The sequence below is a fragment of the Choloepus didactylus genome, chromosome 9, assembly GCF_015220235.1.
Source record: "Choloepus didactylus isolate mChoDid1 chromosome 9, mChoDid1.pri, whole genome shotgun sequence".
Lineage (NCBI taxonomy): Eukaryota > Metazoa > Chordata > Mammalia > Pilosa > Megalonychidae > Choloepus > Choloepus didactylus.
The window spans coordinates 67,401,909-67,421,456 of NC_051315.1; the positions used below are offsets into that span (position 1 = coordinate 67,401,909).

The window sequence follows — 19,548 nt, forward strand, 5'->3', positions numbered from 1 at the left end:
ATACAAATTCTCAGCAATTAGTGAATTCAGTGAAACCATATAACCAGGCAAAAAAGTTGGTTACACTTTGCTAGACAGAGCTGCTCCACTTGTACTCTGCTTTGACAGCACTCAGCACACTGCAGTGTAACTGTTTTTCTCTCTTCCTCACTGGGCTCTGAGCCCAGTAGGTAGGAATCTCGTCATATCTGCCTCTGCATCCCCAGCAACTAGTACAGTGCTTGGCACAGAGAAAGTATCACTAAATGCTGGTTGGGTGCATTTCTCATTTTTTAATCAGTTGAGGCATCATGTGGATGAGGATGAGTATATGTGAAAATGCTTTGAAGTGTGTCAGAAAGTACCCAAATATTTCTTCTGTTAACCCACCTCAGAGCCTGTGGTTCAAACAGTAGCATAGTTTCAGTGGGTTAACTCATCAGGCTCTGCTAAAAGATAGGAACATTTGAGAGGGAGTAATGAATTAAACCCTATCAGCTACTAACACCTTCCTATGCATTAGTTTATCTTCTTTCTTTCCAGTATGGCAGCTAGTTGAGTGCAGGCAACTGTGGTAGTTGAAAACACTGAACATAATGGGCACTTAAACATTTGTTGAATGGTAAATGAATGAAAAATAAACAAATGAATGAATATTCATGTCTGCATAACAGTAGAAATCATTTATTGAGTTCCTACATATTTTTAATACATTGTTCTAGATAATACTCTAATTTTTAAAGGAGGGTTAAACTATAACTCCTAACAATCTAAAATAATGTAGTACCTTTTGCTGTCATCATCAGATGCTTTTGAGAAATGCTACTTGTAACCCTTTGGAAAGACACACAAAGCAAAGAAACCATTACACTGGGCATTTTTCATAATCCTAAAGAACGTAGAGCACAAAGGGAAGTGGAAAATTTTCAATTTAAATATTAATCTGATTAACTTAGAAAGTCAATCTAAAAGCCATTGAGAACTCAAATGGATTGATAAAAATCTGAACTATTGGATAATTCTCTGCTTAAATAGTGCTCTGAGGCAACGTGGCATGGAGAGATGAAGGCAACTCCATGATCTTGGTCATATGACTTACCCTCTCCAAGCCCAAGAATCCTTATCTACTAGGATGAAATAACAATGTCTGCCTTGCAGGTTGATAGGAGAAGTCAGTATAAAAAAGTTAATGTTTTGAGAACCCCTATGTGTCAGGCAGTGTGTCAGGTTTGGGACTCCAAGAGTAAGTTAGAGAGCAAGATGCCTGCCTTCACAGAGCTTCCACTCTAGTGGTGATGCAGGCAGACACCGTAATGCTTGGAACAGTTCTGGGCACACAGCTGGCATCCTATAAACCATTTATAGTATTTCATAATCACAACCTGTTGCAAATGGATACTGAACTATTTGTGGGGCTATTCCTCAGTGCTACCCAATAGCAATTTGGCCTCCATGACTGTATTAAAGATAAAGAATTGCTAACCTTGGGTGCCCCTAATTTAGCCCAACAGCAAACCAGAAGCCTCTAATTGCAGTCTCAATCCCATCGAGGCGGCTCCTTAGCAACACTAACCAGGAGTCTCCTGCTTCCCGTTGTGGGGTCTGGGGTTCACTGAATTGCTATAGGCCTGATCCCCAGTGTGGTCTACAAGTGGCCTCAGGCATGTAAGCACGCAAGTTACTGCTGCCCCTAATGCCTCAGTTTCCTCTTGAGTTTACTTAAACTAACAGTTATATAACTGCAAAGAGAATGGCAGAACAGTTAAAAACATTTTGGAGTCCAACCACTTGATTGGAATCCCAGCTTTACCATTTAACATTGTGAGCAATTTTGCGGTATCTCTCCAAGCCTCTGTTTCCTCACATGTGTTATGAGGTTCATGACAGTACCTATTCTAATAGGATTGTTTTAAATTCTAAATTATAATTATAAAACTCCTAAGTAAGCACTCAGGAAATAGTAGTAGTTGTTTATATTACTAATTGTGGATGTTGTATAGGTCATTTTTGTTGGCTTACAAGCAGACAAATAGTACAGGGCATTTGTGACATCCCTTTGAAGTGTTAACATTTGTAATTTTGGATCTCTTCTTTCTCTCTCTCTCTCTCTCTCTCTCTCGCCACCCCACACCCCCAATTTCAAAGTTTTAACAAAATAAAGTTCAAAAGCATCTAAGCAAGTGTCATCTTTTATGGTCCTATTTTATTATGTTTTCTAGCTGAGCAATTCCTTTCTTGTAGGGTTCTTTAAATTATCAAAGCTTTTTCACATAGGTAATCTCCTTTGATCTTAGGGACCTAGGAGATTGCTATGGGTGATATGCCTATCCCCATGTTGCTGACAAGGTAACTGAGGCAGACAGTGATTAAGTGACTCTCTCAAAGTCACATGGGTGATTACTGAATACAGTGTTTCTATTTCCTGCTAGAAATGGTAAAGTTACTCTTTAATTATCAAAGCCCTATTCATTGCAGGGACCCAGAGATAGGTACAGAAATCCGTTTCAGAAAATCACTCAGTAGTAGCTGGAAAATATTTTCAGTGAGTTGGAAAATAATTAACTCCCAAACTGAGGTTGCAAAGCCTAGAAATTCATGCTGAATCATTTATTTTTTAAATCTTGTGAATTGTGCTTTCATAGAATTCCAAGGACACTCAAAGTCACTGAAATTAAAAATTAAAGCTGTAAGTCTTTCTGTGTGGTTGTTTTAAAGGGTTTCCACTTTTCCATGAAGCTACCCTTTCCCCCCTTTTGGAGCACGACAGGAAACCCTGTCCCTAGGAATGAGTCATAAACTCCGCTCCAGAAGGCCTGGATCTGTGCCTATCCTGGAAAGTTTTAGTGTGACCTGTCTGCTTCCTACAAGAGGGATGCAGTGAACTTCCTTTCTTGGTTTATCTCAACTGTATCACGACTTCTGATCTGAGTAGTCAGGGCAGAAGAACCAATGATAACAGCAGACTTCTGGAAACTAGTTCTATGGGACCGTGTCCCATCTTCTCGGCCCATGTCCAACCATTGCTGCTACAACCAGAGCCACAGCTCCCTCCTCGGCTATCCTGCACATCACTTACTTTTTTGCCCTGGTGCTCCTTTGACTCCATTGTGGGGATAGGGATGACTGAGGAATCCTCAGCCCTGAGGCTGCACAACCTGGAAGTGAGGGAGTTAGCCTGTGAGGCAGCCCTCAGCAGATGAAGCATGCAGGGCGATGGTCAATTCTGATGTACAGCATGTGCGACTTCTGAGAAGGTCCTGCAGGATCAAGCCTGGTTGTCCAGAGTGGTGACCCACCAGGGAATCTGCTCTCACAGTGGCTCTCCTTCTTTCCTGTTTCACTGTTGCAGTCCCCCACTCCTTGTTCCTGGTGTCACTTTCAAAACTAAACTACCCACATGCCACTAGTTTCTGTCATTGCTTTCGTAGAGGGCATGGGAAACCCAGGCTGGTTTTCATATTAAAACAATTGAAGTACACCCAGAAAGGTAAATCATGCCATGTAATGTTTCCCAGATCCAAATGACAACTATTTCTTTATTTTTCCATTAGAGAGGGAATATGGTAATTGTGGAAAGAGCCCTGAATGAAGAAGTGTGGGTCCCAGTTTTGCCAGTAATTAGTTATTTGACCCAAGCCACACTAATTTTTTGGAGTTCAGTGTCTGATCTGCAAAATGAAGGAGATGAATTAGATCACACAATTGCTAAGATCCCTTCTGGTTCCCCAATCTTGCATTTGTGAAATAAAAAGCATCTGTGCGACAGTTTGTGGTAGCTGGTTTTCCTCCCATTAACCCTGGGGATTGTTTTGGCTAACATATGGCAGCACTTTAATGTGACTTTAGACGGGCAAGTGAATCAGCCTCCTGAAGGTCTAGATTAGAGAATGAGCAGCTATTCAGAACCTCAAAAAACAGTAACTGACAAAAAAAGAGAACAAGCCAGCTTCTTTGGAAGTCAGCAAACATTAGCAGGGACTGCAGCATTAAGATAAGAACAGAGTAATGAGAAAACAAGTCTCAACCAACTTCCTTGACTGCATTCCAGCGGTCACTCAGTGATTCCTCATGGCACTAACAGGACTTGATAAATGGACTCCAAGTGTTGAGATTTTTTTTCCCCTTAGAAGTTACTTGGAAACTTGGCTACTTTGAGAAAAATAACACAAAATCCTGCAGTGTCAGGGACAGGAGGTAAAAACACTAAAAGGATACAGGCTTTCCACAGATCCCAAATCCAGAATAATCAATCCAGAAAAAAGATAGAAGATTATGATAGTTAAGTCATACTTGAGGACCCCAGAACATGCAACATAAATAGGCTCTAAAGCAAAGGAGTTTTTAGATGTCACCATTTATAAAACAACCCAACAAAGAGTTGTTGGTTTCATAATCTAGTTTGGGTGTTAAATACGCACATATAAATATCAAATGTATTTACACATCTTTGAAAAAAATTTTGATAATAATAATAGCTTCCATGGACACTTGTTCTTTATTTCAGGCACTGTATTCAGCACTTTATATAAATTCTTGTTAATCTTCACCATAATGCTGCAACTTAGTATTGTTATCTCCATTTTACACATGAGGAGAAGAGGCTCGAGAGGTAATTTGTCTGATAACACATAGCTAGTTAGTGGCAGAACTAGGATTTTAATTTTTTAATATATTTTTAAAATTAATTAAAATTTATATTTATGAAAATAATACGTGAACAGAGTTACCAAATCCAGTAGTCCTAAGAGGCATATAATAAAATATAGCAGTGCTTCCATCATGCTGCCTTTTGTTCATTGACTGTATTTCCCAATGCTTTTATTGGATTTTTTATTTTGGCCATCATGTTTTTAATTTCTAAGAGCTCTTTCTCCTTCTATGGTTGCTCCTATTATTCTTTTCTAAAGTGTCCTGTTCTTCTTTCATGGATGTGATATCTTAGCTCTCTGAGGATACTATTATTTTTGTTTTCTTCCCCTCCCTTCTTCATCTGAATTCTGTCCCCACCTCCCACCACATTTGTTTTGGCATCTGCTTTCATATTGGAGGCTTTCATAAAACATTCTGTGATTCTTGGGTTATCTGTGTTTAATGGTAGGGCATTAAAAAGCTGGGTGGGGGTGGGGATGGGGTAAAGTTGCTAGATAAAATACAGGAGGCTCAGTTAAATTTGAATTTTAGATAAAAACAAATAATTTTTTAGTATAGTATAAGCAAATATTGCATGGGACATTCTTATACCCCAAAATTATTCATTGTTTATATGAAATTCATATTTAACTGGGCCTCATGTATTCCTATTTGTTAAATTTACAACTCTGAGTGTGTGCCTTGTAGACTCCTAACTTCTGGGTGACCGGGCTATGGGCTATGGATTTTCGGTCCAGAGACTCATTCCATTTCACTTATCCCCCTCTTCAGAGCGCTATATAGTTCATTCTTGTCCTATATTGTCCTTAGCCCAGAGCCCTGTATTTCATTTCTCCAGAGAATAAACCTCTGGCCTTCTCAAGGGCTGGAGGAAAGGAAATTACCTGGTTATGCTGCTGGAGGGCTTCAAGGGCTCTGCCTGCTCTGTTAACTGACATCTGCTTGTCTTCTGCTATGAGTGTCACCTCCACTTTTCTTGGTAACTTTTATCTTTAAATCTCTAGCAAGCTTCTGCAGGGAAACTGGCTTGCTTCTAAGAGATGTTCTCTGAGGCCCATGCTTTTCACTTCTACTCTGGTAGCTCAGTTACCATTTGTCAGTCAGCCTTCCATCTTCCATTTCCTGTCAGTTGTTGTGTGCCCTCTCTCTTTCTCTTTATAGATTTATGCTTTTATTTCTTTTAAATTTATTTAGTGTCATTTTAGTGGTATTTCAGGAGGGAAAGGATACAAAACACTTGGGCTCAACTCACTAGGTTTAACCAGAAGGCCAGGATGAAACTTCAATCCAGGCCAATATGACTCCAAAGACTTTACTCCTTCCACTATACCATGTAAGAAGCCATTCAGTGGAATCCAACAATAAATACCTGTGGCATGGACTTCCATTTGTCTACCCCAAACCCAACCTCTTCCTTTCTTCCTTAGTAATATAGAACCCCTGGGTTTTAGCTGTGTACATGGCTATGCAGAGTTAAGACTTCCTTTCCTAACCTTTCTTGAAGCCAGGTATAGCCAAGTGACTGATTCTGGCCAATGAAATGCAAGTGGTAATATTATATGGCAGCTTCCAGAAAACCTTCTTAAAAGATAACTTGCATAACCCTTTGGACCCTCTTTTTTGTCCCTTCTTTCTTCTTGCTGGCTGGAAGGTGCGCATTATGGCTGGAGCTTGAGTAGCTATAATGGTCTAATAGGTGGAAACCATATGTTGAAGGTAGAAACACAGCAAGAGAGAAGGAGCTTGGGTCCCTGATGACTTAATGAAGCCACTCTACCAGGCCCCGATTGTTATCGCCAAACTTCTTTTATGTGACAGAACAGTAAGCCACTGTTACTTTGGGTTTTCTGTCCCTTACTACTGAACCTAATTCAAAATGATACAGCTACAAAGTACAGTTAAGACTTCAAAAGTGGTGACATGCAGCTCCTTAGAAAAAGTAGGAGAAGAGCCAAACATTAAAGGATGGTTGGTTCAGCCAGATGGGGAAGTGGAAGGACAGGAGTCCATGTAGGAACAATGATATAATTGGGGGCACATGGACAAGACTGCATAGATGTTTTCAGAGGGTAATGCAGGCCAGTCAGGTTGGAGTAGAAGATCCAGTCAGGAGAGAAGTGGAAGAGAAGAATGAAGAAAAAGGGGGGAGGGGGCAGATTGTAGAGGGTCTTGCAGACCAAACCAAGTTTAGAGCTTGCTTTGAAAACAATGGTGCCACCCAAAGTTTTTGAGATGGAAGTTGGATATCCAAGTCTAGAATGTGAGGGAGGGTTAGAGTGAAGAATTTGAGAATCTTCCATATAGAGGCAGAAGGTGAGACTAAGTGAGTGAAAGGAATTCAAGTAAAGAAAGAAGAATGTGGGTGCAAGGACTCATATCTAGGAGCAAGAAGAAAAGAAATGTACAAAGGATCCAAAGAAGAAGAGAGGAAGACAGCTGGATGTTGTAGAAACAAAAAGAGTAGAAACTGGCAATGAAAGTTAGCAAAATTTCAGATATGTCAAAGAGGCTATAACATATCAGAAACGAGTAAAGGACATTGAATTTGGGGACAACTAAGTCTCTGATGACTTTTGAGAGCACACTTTTGGAGGAATATGAAGGTCAAAGCTGCTCTTCAATGTGCAAATGGGTGTTAGGAAAATAGAGGTACTAATGTGCTCCATTTATTAAAAGAGGTAGGCTAAACCAAAAAGCAGTTGATCTCCATAGGGTCAAGTGAAAGAATTTTTTTTCAGGGAGGGGGATTGTTTGTTATTTAAGATAGGTGAGAACTGTGCATATCAGCAGAGGAAATGATTGCCAGGCTGTCAAAGTAGGGGTACCTGATGAAGTAGGTTCCAGAGGGAGTGGGAGGGATGGGATTTCCAGCTCAGATGAGAGACCTGAACTTTGGCAAAAAGGTAGCCAGCTCTTCTGAGAAAGTGAGATAGAAGACAGGGAAGGAATGAAGGCTTGGATTCTAAGCAGTTGTCTAGCAACAAATATTTTTCATCATTATCATCTTTAAGGCCATTACAGATCTGACCAGAAATAATAGTCTAGAATAGCAATCTTAGCCAGTCACTAAAATGGCCATCACTTAGCTTCAGAGTCAAGATTCCCAAACAAGGCTCATAAAACAAAAGAAAGCTATAAATCTGGTGATTGTAGCCCTGATTCCCTTGGTTTATAGAAATCACCTTAAAGTGAAAATAAAGTTCATTTAGATGAGGGAAACAAGAACAACAACAAAAAAATTTAGCTTGTTTACACACTGATATCAATGCTACAAAATAGGCAAACCCCAATATGGACCTGAAGATTAATTACAGAATAGAACTTTAGATATCCATTTGTCAAATAGATCAAATGCCAATACCTACTCAAAGTACAGCGTGAGATCTGTTGCCAATATGGACTGCTTCAAAAGCTGCATGAGGTCACTATATTCCTTGGAGGACAAATTAGCAAAGATGTTGTGACCCTGAAACAAAAAAGTGAAAAGTCACAAAAGACAACATTAAATCTGTGGTTGTTGATTATATATCTTTCCTGTATTAAAAAAAAAACATTTTTCAAAAAAGCTTACTGACATTTTGATATAAATATGAACAGATTCCCTGGCAAACAGAGCAAAAGTAGAAGTGCAATCACTTTTGAGGGGTCCTATCAAGAGACACTTTATTCAGTGTTTAATCTTGAAGGGAAAATTCTGAAAGTGCTTGAATTTGTATTACTCTAGCCCCCAACTCCTTCTGACTGCCCGTATCTTAAGGAATTATTGAATGGAGAAATGGGAAGAACATTTGGGAATCTTTCACTAGTAAAAACATAAGCTGGAATTTTAGAAACACTTGCTATGGGAACAAATGACTTCAAGGAGAAGAAAAAACAATCCAATCCTTTAGATCAATGTTTCTCAATCGGGTGTGATTTTGCTCCCAAAGGATATTGGGTAATGTCTGGAGATATTTTATGTAGTTACAGCTGGGCATGGGGGGTGGTGGCTACTGGCTTCTGGGGGATAGAGGCCAGGGATGTTGCTAAACATACTCCAATGCCCAGGATAGTCCCTGCAACAAAGAATTATCTGGTCCAAACTGTCAATAGTGCCAAAGTTGAGAAGCCCTGCCTTAAAACGTTAAGATGAATCTTAATGATCTGGGTAGTAGATTAAATTCAGTACAGAGAATAATTACTGAATGGCTAGGATATATAGGCATCATTCTTGGCACAGCAGGACTCTAAAGATGAATTTTACCTACAAAAACTTGCAAATACACCCATCTCTCCATACTAAAGCACACTTCTATTCATCAAAATTCATTATAGCTGCACTTGGCAGCCCCATTATTTGGTTTAGTACAGTGAAAAATCCTCCTGTAAAGTGACCAACATTTCACTTAATTTGTTTTGAAAGTCTGGACTTTTCATTTATTGGGTTTTCTTAGCATGAAATATGAACTCATAAACACGTGGCCTGGGAACTAGACTAGTTTTAAACCAAGTACTGAGAGCCAGAAGATGCTGGAGAAGGAAGGGGATGGAATGACTGCTTGAGAATGAACTCTTCTCCAATGAGAGGTAAATTAATTCTTTCAGAGAACCAGAATATCCATTAGTAAATTACCTCTTACCAAGCACCAAATGATAATCTCCTTCCTTGAGTTAATTTATCTCACTGGGTGAACATATCTCTCCTTAAGGAGAAGAGTATATTGGTTCCACCTGGGACTTGGTCCAATCTTAACAACAATTTTCAAATGAACTCACTCAGACCCTTAATTCAGCCATCGGGAAGAAGACTTAAAGGAATACCACAGCATCATCCTGGCCAGGTTTGGCTGCCTGAGCCTTACCACATGGATCAATCACAGGCAAACTGTTCTGGGGCCTGGGAAAAAAGTAGGGGTGAAACTATGGAAAAGTAATCCCTGCGTCTGAGCACATGCCCAGCATCTCCCAGTGGAAGAAATGCAGCATTAGGAGCAAGGTACAGCAACAACTAATGTGGACTAACCACGGAGAAAGCTGGTCTGAATTTGAGTTATTTTGTGAAGGAGTGAATTTTATTCCTTTTAAAAGGCATATAGTAACTTAGACAATTTACAACTAATGGAGTGACAAAGATAGCCAGACCAGCTTCAATTAAAAACATTAGTCAGTGCATTGTTTATATGCAAATATGCCTTCTACAGTGCATATTTGTTCCCCGAAAGAGATTTAAGTCTCCCCAAGTACTCTTTCTACTCTTTGTTTACAGAAGCACTGAGTGTGGTATGGATGGAAAGAAAACCAAAGGTGGAGGCAGAAGGATCTGGGGCAATCGACTGGCTGTGCGAACTTCATCAAGCCATTTAACCTCTCTGTGCCTCTGTCTCATTTGGAAAAGGGGATGATAATAACAGCTGCATTCCTGCCTTCCTCATGGGCAGAACAGGAGGGGACATAGGTGAAGCACAGGGCAGCCCCTGGCACACACCAGATGCTCAGTGGGGGCTCCATCTCTCCATCTCCATTGTTATTATTCTTTGTTCTTCGTAGAGAACCCCAAGGTAAAGGGCAGCCAATGTGTTTTGTTTGTTTGAACACAAATCCTGGTTTGACTTAATGAAGTTTTACTCCAGGAGGTCCCTGAGGAAACAAATAAATTATCTTCACAGGATAATAATCCTTATTGTTACAAAAGTGGGATTTCTGAGGTTGGAGGTATAAATTCATCACATTTACCAGTATAGAAAGGGTAATGTGAACTGCAGTTGCTCCTATACCTACTTCCTTCTTCCAAAGCACTCAGCTAAAACAAGGCTTTGGTGGGAAGACTCCAGAGCCAGAGATGCCAGGTTGCTGATTTCTGTCAGAGTTTCCAAGAGCCCAAACCTCCGTATTTCATTCCCATGTGAAAATACATCACCCTAATGGCTTTGCCCTTCTCCAGACTGACTTCGGGTTCCAGAGTGTTAACTTTGGAGTGTGAGAGGTTTCCATGATATTGTAAAAGACAAGCCTTCTCAAGATAGGCTTGAGAAAAAAACTTCCATATTTAATGATGCTATTCCAGCAAAGCTGGGCCTTAATGATGATGATAATAATAATTAATGGCACAGCCAGAGAACTGACAAATAATGGGGAACAGATGATCCCTTCTCAGCCTCAAAAAAAAAAAAAAGTCCGTATGCCTGCAGAAAATTAAACAGATCCTTTCCTGGCAATTTTAAACTTAAAAGCCTCAGCCAGAATCAGTTGGTGGTTTCTGTTTTTCTCCATGAGAGCTAAAAGTATAAAATCCCAACTACTTCCAACTCCTGCATAAAGAAAAATAAGGCATAAAGGAAAATAAGGCATATGGCATTAGCCCTGGGTCTTAGGTTTGCAGTTCTTACTTTCACACTGATCCCACCAGCAATTTTAAGTGTTTCATCATTTATAGGTTTCTCTAATGTGCTAATAAAATATATCTTTCTCACCCTGTTTCTACTTCTATCATCTTTTAAAACAGTTTTGGGTTTCAAAAATGAGAAAGCTGGGCCATTCGCTGCTTAGCTGAAGCCACTCCCTTAGGGGGTTTCTGTACCCCTTAAGGAAGGTAAGATCATGCTTTGGTGACAAGCTATGGGCAGTTCATTGTATTAAGTGAATCTGAGGAGCTGCCTAAACAATAAGAAACCCAAATGACAGCTCAGGAAGAATTTGGACAAGATCCTTGACCAGACATCTGAAAGAATAAAAAAAGCCATCAAGAAAAGGCCCAATAATTTGGCTTTAAAAAGTTGTTCCACTTCTCTGTGCCTATCCATGGCACTAAAAAGAAAAGAGAGATAGGGAACAAATAGCTTATTAAGGTTTTCTGTCAAGGGGAGAAGCAGAACATTAGGTCAGTACCTCACTTTGAAGGATCATCACGGCGTGGTTGAAATGGTGATGCTCTAGGGTAGCAGAGGTTCCATAGAGTTGAGCCAGGGCAGAGCCGCTCCTGAAAAAGGATGGAACGGTGAGTGACTGGGGCCCATCACTTATCAACCATCCCCCACACCAGCTCTTCAGATCAAACTGCTTTTCCTGCTTTTGGCAAAAGACCACAAGCAGATACATTCTAAGGTAACTGCTTGTGCAGTTCGCTCATCCATTAAATCAATTTTTGGGGAAATTTCTGTGTATTAGGCTAGATGCTGCAGATGATAAAATGAGTATAACACAGTCCCTACCTCTAAGAAGTTAAGACTAGTAAGAGAGATGAGATGTGATCATAAGGAAAACTAATGCACATAACACACAATACAAATACTAAAACACTGTGGAAAGTGTTCCGGGTCCAGTGATAGTGCTGTGGATATTTTGAGGAAAAAAGAAATTAATTTCTCACCCTGGGGATCAAAGTAGATTTCATAAAGAAGGTAGCTCTTCAAAAGGTGAAATTGTAGACATGGGCTAAAAATGATGACAGGAAACAAGATGGTGCCTTCCCAGAATGACAGCTGTGTTGTTTGGCTGGAGCGATGGATATATGACGGAAACTGTTTCTGACAAGGCTAAAAAGGCTTTTGCTTTCAGGGGCAAAGTCTTGGATGTTATTCAATATGTAACATCCTGAAGGGTTTTGAATGTGGAAGGGGTTCTATGATCTGAACCAGGAACTGTAGAGTGACTGAGGAAGAGGGAAAAACAAAGTGGACTTGCCATGAGGCAGTGATGGCAGTCAGAAAACATTGATTACCATGGTCTGGAGGAGAGAAATAGGACCTGAGTTAAGGGGGATGGCAAAGGAAATGGAACAGAAGGAGAAGCAATCAACAGAACTTGGCTTTTGTCTGTACATATTGTCAAAGGAGACGGAAAAGTGCAAGTAACGCTAAGAAAGGATTTCCCAATGATTCTTGGTGATATTATTAATATGAGTTAGGTTAAAAAGAGGATTCCAATCTAAGGTATAAGGTATACACAACTTCTCGGAATCTTTAATATAAATTTATATGCATTAAGAGGCAGACAGAGTAACCAGGAAAACTTATTTTGCCACAGAAAGCCTTATTCAAGGAGCACATCATAGACTAGCATCTCAGAAAACAGGTCTGGGGAAGTACTGCTCTAACTTTGGATGACCAGGAAGAAGCTGGAGCAGGAGGAGGGTATAAGAAAAAATGATGGATTTGACTTTGCATCGTGACCTCAGCGTATATCAGCAGAATTATAGTCTGAAGAATGGAGAATGGAGAAAGGGTACAGGCAGATTTGGAAACAAAGCAGATTGGCTATGACTGTTGCTGCAAAGCAAGTGATGCTGAAATTGTACAAATTGTGAGCAGGAGGGCAAAGGATTTCTCTGAGAATTTGATGCTGCCAATCCAATTCAAGTCACAAATGGTGCATTAATATTAAAAGGGAACATTAACCATCACTTCCACATGGCTTTTCCAACAGCAGTTGTTGGTACCCTTTAACGGTCTTTGATAAAGCCAGGTTATGACTCACCCTGAACCCCAATGTGCCCTGTCTATTCATTTAGAGAAATGCTTGCATGGTCTCTTGAAGTAAAGCAAAGTGAATTTGAATCTCTGTTGGCAGTCAGACTGTAAACTGTTGGAAATTTGGGGAGGTTAATGAAGGAAGTATGTCCTACAGATCTGCAGGTCAGGCTTCAGAAGAAAACCTTACATAGCTTCTGACTGTCCAGAAAAGCTGTCTTATACCCAGCGTATTTGACTCTCCATGGGAAAGGACCTTGTGAATATTATTCAGAGCCCATTTTATCTACTTTACATACAAGGTTTACCCAACTCTAATATAGTTTCCCATTCCACACTCACACTATGATATCTCAGCATGGAATTCTAGAAAGTTCCCTGCTTTTGGAGTCAGACCTCAGCTCTTTTATTACATAGTTTGGGCCAGTTACTTGACTTTTTAAGACCCAATTTCTTTATCTTGAAAATTATGATAATAGTATCTACTTTACCTGTTATGAGAATACAACAAAATATTTGAAAGGGCTTATCACAGTGCTCAGCATGTAGCAGATTGCACTCTATGTTAATTATAAATCAATACTTAATACACCTACAGATATTTCCATTGCAAATCAACAAAATATTGACACTTGAAGAGATTACGTTCAGTTGCCTGTCAATTTTCTTAGCTAGAACAGCCCATTCCTCAACAATGTCAGCTCAGCAATGTGTTCATTTAAAATGTCTAAATATGTTCATTTCAACTCCTTTTTTGGAGTAATAGAGCACAGAAGAGTCAAGAGAGATCCCAGAGAATCCCATGATTTAAAAGGGCAGTCACGGGATTGGGCTGAGGACACATCCAGGTCCTCATGTTCTTTCTTAAATATTGCAGGGGCCTTGGAAATTGACAGCTCACAGCCTGTCCTGCTAGTGAGAGGAGCAAAGACTGCATCCAAGGGCAACGTGAAGGACTTCGGTCACAAGCTGCCCTCCATCTTCAGAATGAGGTAGCCCAAGATCATCCTCCATTCAGGCGCCCCGGCACCTGCAGCCTTGAGAAGACTCAGAGCTGAGCACGTGCTGGGAGAAACATCAGGGTTAGGACAGCAGGGATTTTTATGAATAAGGTTTAGTAAGGAGGGTACTACATTTTAATCAGATTATGTGTTATTTCTTTAAATTTTGCCTTAATCTATCTCTTTGGTGAGTGAAATTTTGTTAGGATAATCTTAGAAATTAATGTTAGTTACTATTTTTCTAGCATAGCATTCATTTTTATGAAAATACATGTTTCAAAATAAGCAGTATAGTCTTTTTTCTTGGCTATTGAAATTCAAGGATATTTTATGACACATCACACCAAAGTGTCTGGTATGGGGTAGGTGCTTTAAAAAGATTAGTTGTTTGGATAATATGCTTGCAGTGGTATGTCTAGAGATTATAGTTCAAATCAGAAGAGTGACAGTAATAAGTGTGTTAACATATTTTGTAATAAAATGTTGTTAATAATAAGAGCTACCCTGCACTAGGCAACAGTTTAATAACTTTACATACATTATTTCATTTAGTCCTGACAACAACCATGAAATAGATGCTATTTTCTCATTTTACAGATGAGGAAATCAAGGCTCTGAGAAATCAGGAAACTTTTCCAAGGTCACAGAGCTAGTAAGGATCACATTTTGATTTGACTTTAAGTTTTTAAGGTTCTTTTCACTATATCATGCTGTCTTTTCATTACATAACATGAATATATGCATTTCTAATATTTGATTCTCCATATTTACCAAGCCAGCTGCCATCAATGAAAGAAGACGTCAAGATTTAATTCAGAATCCTACTGATACAACTGCTAACAGCAGGCTTTGATTCCTGCTGTTTCTTTTTAATAGCCATGCTCAGATGCAACATTACTTTCTGGTGGAAATCCTAATAATGGGGCCATTTAAGTTAGGTAGGGTCAGAATACAAAATATTATATATTCCTGTATTTATGATGGTTTAGAAGACCCAACTAAAGTTAAATCAGCTAGATGATCACCATTCACTTTATATTTTCACTGTTCAGAACAAGTAAGATGTTTTCTCCTTTAACCAGGGGACACCTCGGTTATAACCTAACAAATGCACTGATGCTTCCTATACTGCACCTCTCCCTCCCCCCATGTCTATATGGCTTCTCAAGTGCTGCATTTCATCAGAAGGACTCTAAGGGCTGTTTCTCTGTTGGTTAGCATTTGTGCAAATACAGCTACGTTGAGCATTTTCATCATAGATTACATCTGCTTCCTTCAGTAATTTCATTTTATATTCTCTCCTTCCTCACACAGTACTGGTTCAATCACAGAAAATATAAAGATTTTGCAACTGAATTAGACTAGTGCTATGAAAGCTCAGGAAGATACTGTAACTCATTCATCATTCATTCAATCAACAAGTATAGTTAACTATTATTATGCTAGGCCCTGGGCCTAGGCATGTAGAATACAAAGATAAATAAGACATGGCCTCTTCCCTCAGGATGCTCACATTCTAATAGAGGGGATAACAAATGATCACAGGCAGAGCGATACAGATGTAAGAGACGTTCAGTAACCTGGATGGGGGTGGCATGTGCTCCATAGAAGTTTCCACTGAAGGAGTGAGGTTTGATTTGGGTGTTTCTCAGATGGAATAAAAGGCTACTGGGGGCTGATAGCGACTGAGGAAATGGTCTGTTTAAGTCTGGGTGGATCTCGGAAGTGTGGAGCAGCATGGATCTTGGTGGGATCTAAAGCCTTTTATGAACATTCCAACAGAGTCCCTACCAGGAAATATTGGCCCTGCCCCTCTGTAATTTTGCCAGGGGCTTTCTCTGACTAACCTTGCACCAACAGTGCTCACCTTTATGCATGCACAGTGCCAGCTTTACGTTCACAGAAGGCAGTACGGTGCAAACTCTACTTTGAGTTTTCTAGAGTAAAATCATCTAAGCAAGTATGCTTCCATATCGATATGGACCCCTTATTTACATTATTAGATTGGATTTTTGTCAGATTTTCTAAGACTGCAAAACCTCCCGGTGTCTTTTCTCCAGGCCAAGACTCACTAAGAATGCTGCCTATACTGGCCACTGCATACTGCTGACCTAGGACCATCGAGAGTGAAGTCCATGGTCACTAAAGCTTGCAAAAAATGAAAATTTATCTGCTCGAACAAGTTTTATCAAAAAGAATACTAGCTCTTTGGAAAGTTAAATGGCAAATGGACAGAATTAAAAAGGGTTCCATGGTCAGATAAGTTTGGGAAATGCTGAGTTTAAAAAATTAAACTGTTTCTTTATGGCAAGATATCTTGGAAGCATTAATTTGTGATATGCATGGTGATTCTGCAGGAGGGGAACATAATACGCAGCATTATCCAATCTCACTTGATCATAAAACCACTTTTTATGGAGGCGCATGTATTTCATGTAATATACCTTATATAAAGGCATACTTCTACTTTTTCATGTAAAATATGAAAAAAAAAAAACCCTCAAATTAATCACATATAGAAAAAATTCACTTTAACACCAAACCTCATTTTAATTGCTTGTGTTAAGTATAGCATTCGTAGCTTTGGGGCATACACACTGTGGTTGTGAAAATATGATTGTGTGTGTGTGTGTGTGTGTGTGTGTGTGTGTGTAGGGAATGTGTGGAGAGAGGCATATCCAAATTCAAATTCAAATTCTATCAGCACAAGTGCATCTACATAGGCATTTATTTATGATATTCATTGATTAGGTTGTCCCAACACACTAAAGTTTCTCATTTCAGACAGGCAGCATAATAAGAGACTTATTAAGAAGAAAAGTCGAAGTGAAAATTCTGTACTTATAGGCATTCAGTGCTTTGCACAGGCATGAAAAACAAGCAAAAGGAAATGTACCTTCATAAGTTCCTAGATTTGAATACTCTTTGTAAAAGAGACTTAAAGGCAGTATGCAGCCCTGGCTTAAAGGAAAGTCTGAAAAGGAAAACCATGAAAGGTAATTAGGAAATTGAGAATTGTTGGGAGGTGGCGAGGAATGGGATTAGGCTGTCACTGCAGATTAATGTGCCCCAGTATTTCACCTCTGGGACCTGACTGAAAGTGACACGATGGGTTTTCATTCCCAAGAAATGAGTATAAGAGATTATGCTAGAAATGAATAGAAGGAGTCTCCTAGGAGAATATACCACAAAGCTCCTTGGTACAGATATTTAATCATCAGGGGCAGCTGCAATGGAGAGGAGGATAAGGAGGAAACACCATCCCTGGAGAAAGCAGGGGAGAGGTGTCAGAGCAATTGCAAAGCACTATGGTCTTGCTGCCCTCTCTACCTACTGAGCATTCTTTGCACGCATACCAGTACTTAAAAATTAAGAATAAAATATGAAAATGAAAAGGTTCGCATTAGAAAGGCTAAGTGAATAAATCATATGTGCTATAACTAAAGTCACAACTTTTTATTGTAGAGGCATTTTACATTTTATATAGCAATTTGTCCCCTGCCAAATGTCTCCTGTTGCTTTATAGCCTTATATATGAAAAAAGGTAGCATATGCTTTGTCACATAATAATTGATGCATTAAAGTCCCATTTCCAAATCAGCTGAAAGGCAGGGACTAGGCTGTGAATACTTTAAGGAAAGCAATGGTTTGTTATACTTCTTTATTTCCCCCACAATGCTACCACAGTCTCTAGCACATAGAAAGTACTCAATTATTGGGGAATAAAAAGGAGATAAAGATATAGATTTCTTCCTAGGAATTTTCTGAGCAATGGCACATTAACTGGACAAATTTTATTCTAATCAATAAGAAGGTAGTTTCTTCACCATGATGTAAAAAGGCCTCTTTTAGCCTTCATTGTTGAAGGAAATCTTTCCTGAGGGGCATTCAAAAGAGACTCCACTAGGTAAGTGCAGGGCTGATGGACATCCCATGAGCTGGTTCATTATGATAAAATATGTACAAAGTTAGTAGTTTTGAGGAAACATGTCATACCATTTTGGAATAGGCAGATTTGATCATGTGGCATGAGGGATGCAAAAAAATTAATCAAATTCTATTATGAGTGACTTAATACCTATCTAATATGTGTGAAAACTATTCAGTCTTATACAAGATTGAGATTTGAGGATCTCAATTATTTTTGTAAAATTAAGGCATTGAAAAATATGACCACTAAGGTCTAGTTTAGTTCTATGATCTTTATGACTCCGTATCTTGAATTGTTGAGTGTGAAAATATATTTTTGTTTTCCAGGGCTCACATATATGGCAAGTCAGCCAATCAACTGCAAGCCCAAGACCCAAAATGAGTATCACAAAGTCATGGAAGAGAGTATGATGTGTGGTTAAAGAATGGCTTTGGAATTAGACAGTCCAGCCCCAATTACCAGCTTCCACATTCTGGATGTATGAATCTGAGCAAGTTACTTACCATACTGAGGCTTGGTTTCCTCCTGTAAAACTACCCTACAGGGATATTTGTCAGGGCTTGAAACATAGTAAACAACAAATAATCTGTCCTTGTTTCAAGGACTGTTAGTTGCAAAGAACAGAAATGAAATGGATCCAGCTTCACTATGAAAGAGGTTGATTAAATGATACGAGGGACCCTGAGGGAGCCCAGTGACACAAGTGTAGCCGGGGTCTCCTGGAAATAGGAGCAAATGCAGAAAGCTAATCATTGAGTCTGCTTTTTCTCTTTCTGTAGGGTTGTACAGGCTCTCCTCACTGCTTCTCTCAGAATATCTACTCATTCTTTTCTTCTCTCTGAAGGCTGGCTTTCTTGTTTCTCTCACCCATTTGAGAGGCCATCAGAGCTTTTCCAAAATGGTAGTCTCAGCCCCCAAGTCTATGCTGACCTGCAGCTTGGATCCCTGCAGCTAATATGACTTCAAATTCCTGGGAGATAAAATATGATTGGCCCGGCTTTGATTGGGAGTTGACTTTTGGTCCAAACAGCTAAGGGGTCAACTAATGAGAAAAGGTGCTTCCTTTACTGAGAGAGGCAGGCTCTCTCTCTGGAGAGGGGGCCATTGGTATCTACAAGTATTGTACACTTCACTTTTAAGAGAAATCCTAAGGGGTTCATTCTTGTTTCATGAAAACAATTCTTATACACTTGTCTTTTGCATAAGTGTGATTGGTAGGATGCTGGAGAGAGAGTCAATGAAATTGATGCCATCAACCTAAGAGAGAGAGGAAGCCTAAAAATAAATAAATACATAATAAGGAAAGTAGAACTCCAAAAATAGGGAATTCTCAGACTCTTTAACGAAGACTCTTTAGTTTATACTTCAGTAGGCCCCAAGGCCATTATTGTCTTATATTGTAGCATCAAACCTATTTTTATAAAATCTATGTTGTATAATAATCAAAAGGTTAAACCTGTTTAAGAAATCAGGATACCTTAAATTTATTTAAAAGGTGTATTATAATAGTTCAAATAAAATCTCAGCCATGGGTGTAACCATC

At 39.4% G+C, this 19,548-nt stretch overlaps 1 protein-coding gene across 1 annotated transcript in view; it reads right to left on the reverse strand.

The window, feature by feature from the left end:
• The window catches only part of PDE11A (phosphodiesterase 11A), a 457,660-nt gene that overhangs the window by 62,534 nt on the left and 375,578 nt on the right, over window positions 1-19,548 (reverse strand). Inside the window, exons 14-15 of the mRNA XM_037848985.1 lie at window positions 11,494-11,584; window positions 7,995-8,095 (exon numbers count right to left, since the gene is read on the reverse strand). Of these exons, the coding sequence (XP_037704913.1) occupies window positions 7,995-8,095; window positions 11,494-11,584 (192 nt within the window). The remainder of the gene's footprint in view (window positions 1-7,994; window positions 8,096-11,493; window positions 11,585-19,548) is intronic.